General features: G+C 41.5%; 1 protein-coding gene across 1 annotated transcript; it reads right to left on the bottom strand.

The window, feature by feature from the left end:
- Positions 1-1320: 1320 nt before the first annotated feature.
- Positions 1321-1622, bottom strand: LOC128584038 (40S ribosomal protein S29-like). The gene has a single exon (XM_053588870.1). The coding sequence runs from the start codon at positions 1609-1611 to the stop codon at positions 1441-1443; it is 171 nt and encodes a 56-aa protein (XP_053444845.1). The 5' UTR covers positions 1612-1622; the 3' UTR covers positions 1321-1440.
- Between the last annotated feature and the right edge of the window lie 225 nt (positions 1623-1847).

Raw genomic sequence — 1847 nt, 5'->3', positions numbered from 1 at the left:
TATTTAAAAGTCCATATGGTCTATGTTTATGAAAAGCCTATTGTGTTAGTTTTATATGGCTGCTGTAACAAATCACCACAAACTTGGTGGCTTAAAACAACAGAATTTTATTTTCTCTCAGTTGTGGAGGACAGAAGTCTGAAATCAGTTTCACAGAGTAGAAGTCAAAGTGTTGACAGGACTATACTCCCTCTGGAGGCTCCAAGGAGAATCTATCCCTTGCCTCTTCCAGCTTCTAGGGGCTGCTGGCATTCCCTTACGTGTGATTACATCACTCCAATCTCTGCACCTGTGGTCACATTGCATTCTCCTCTTTGTGTCAAATTCCCCTCTTCCTCCTTATAAGAAAGGACATTTGTGATGGCCTTTAGGGCCTACTTGGATAATCATGGATAATCTGTCCACATCAGGGTCCTTAATTTAGTCACATCTGCAAAGATCTCTTTTCCTTAAAAATTCACAGGTCCCTGTGATTAGTTTATGGAAATATCTTTGGGACTGAGCCATTATCAGCCTACCCCAGCTACCAACCTCCAAGAAATGCAAATTGGAACAGCATAAAGATGCAATTTTTTATGTATCAGATTGGCAACAGGAGAAAAGAATGGTAACACCCAACATTGGCCCTGTGCTGAGAAGCACATAGTTGTGTAACATTTCTGAAGGAAAATTTGGCAATACCTATGAAAAATCTTGAAAAGTGTGAACTCTTTGACTCATCCATGTACTTCCAGGATTTCATACTAAGGTACACAAGTAAACCTATAGAAGTTACTTGGGAGACTGAGACAAGAGAATAGCTTGAGCCCAAGAGTTGGAGGTTGCTGTGAGCTGTGACGCCATGGCGCTCTACTAAGGGTGACAAAGTGAGACTCTATCTTAAAAATAAATAAATAGGCTAGGTTCCTGTAGCAGTGGTTATGGCACCAGCCACATATACCGAGGCTGGCAGGTTTGAATCCCGCCTGGGCCTGCTAAACAACAACGACAACTGTGACAAAAAAATAGCCATGTGTTGTGACAGGTGCCTATAGTCCCAGCTGCTTGGGAGGCTGAGGCAAGAGAATCGTTTAAGCTCAAGAGTTGGAGGTTGCTGTGAGCTTTAACACCACGGCACTCTTACAGAGGGCGACATAGTGAGACTTTGTCTCAAATAAATAAATAAAATAAAATGAAATAAAAATAAATAAATAAATACACCTATAGAAGTGTGTCCTTCATGGTGAAATTCTAGAAACGATCTCAACATCACCAAATAGGGAATTGTGAAATAAAATCACAGTGCATTCATCCAACAGAATGTTATGATATATATATATATTTTTTTTTGGTTTTTTAAAATTTTATTTTATGTACATGTGTTGTCCATCTATGGATGTATTGAGTTAGCTGGGTTTCTTTCATGGCATCCCCCTGGAGAATCCATTCAAGGAAGATTACTTAGTCCAAGTTAATGAACCCGATGTCCTTCGCATACTGACGGAAGCACTGACGGTACATATTCAGGCCGTACTTCCGGATCAGACCGTGCCGGTTTGAGCAGACGCGACAAGAGCGAGAACCCTGGCCGAATTTTCGCGGGTGGCTCCAGTAGAGCTGCTGGTGCCCCATCTTGCTTTCAGGAGTGCCAGAATGTTATGATATTGTGGAAATAAGTTTGTCGATGAGGAAAGAGGCTCATAATAATAAGCAAAAGCAGCAAATTAAAATGAACTTATACCAGGTATAGTGTCTCACACCTATAATCCTAGCGCTCTGGGAGGCTGAAGCAGGTGGATTGCCTGAGCTCAGGAGTTCAAGACCAGTGTGAGCAAGAGGGAGACCCTGTCTCTACTAAAAATAAAAAA

Source organism: Nycticebus coucang, chromosome 4 (assembly GCF_027406575.1).
Source record: "Nycticebus coucang isolate mNycCou1 chromosome 4, mNycCou1.pri, whole genome shotgun sequence".
Taxonomy (NCBI): domain Eukaryota; kingdom Metazoa; phylum Chordata; class Mammalia; order Primates; family Lorisidae; genus Nycticebus; species Nycticebus coucang.
Note: the sequence above shows the minus strand (reverse complement) of the source record. Positions and strands in the feature narration are given on the sequence as shown.

Coding starts and splice junctions, on each gene's coding strand:
- LOC128584038 (XM_053588870.1), bottom strand. CDS start 1,611: ATGGGGCACCAGCAGCTCTACTGGAGCCACCCGCGAAAATTCGGCCAG.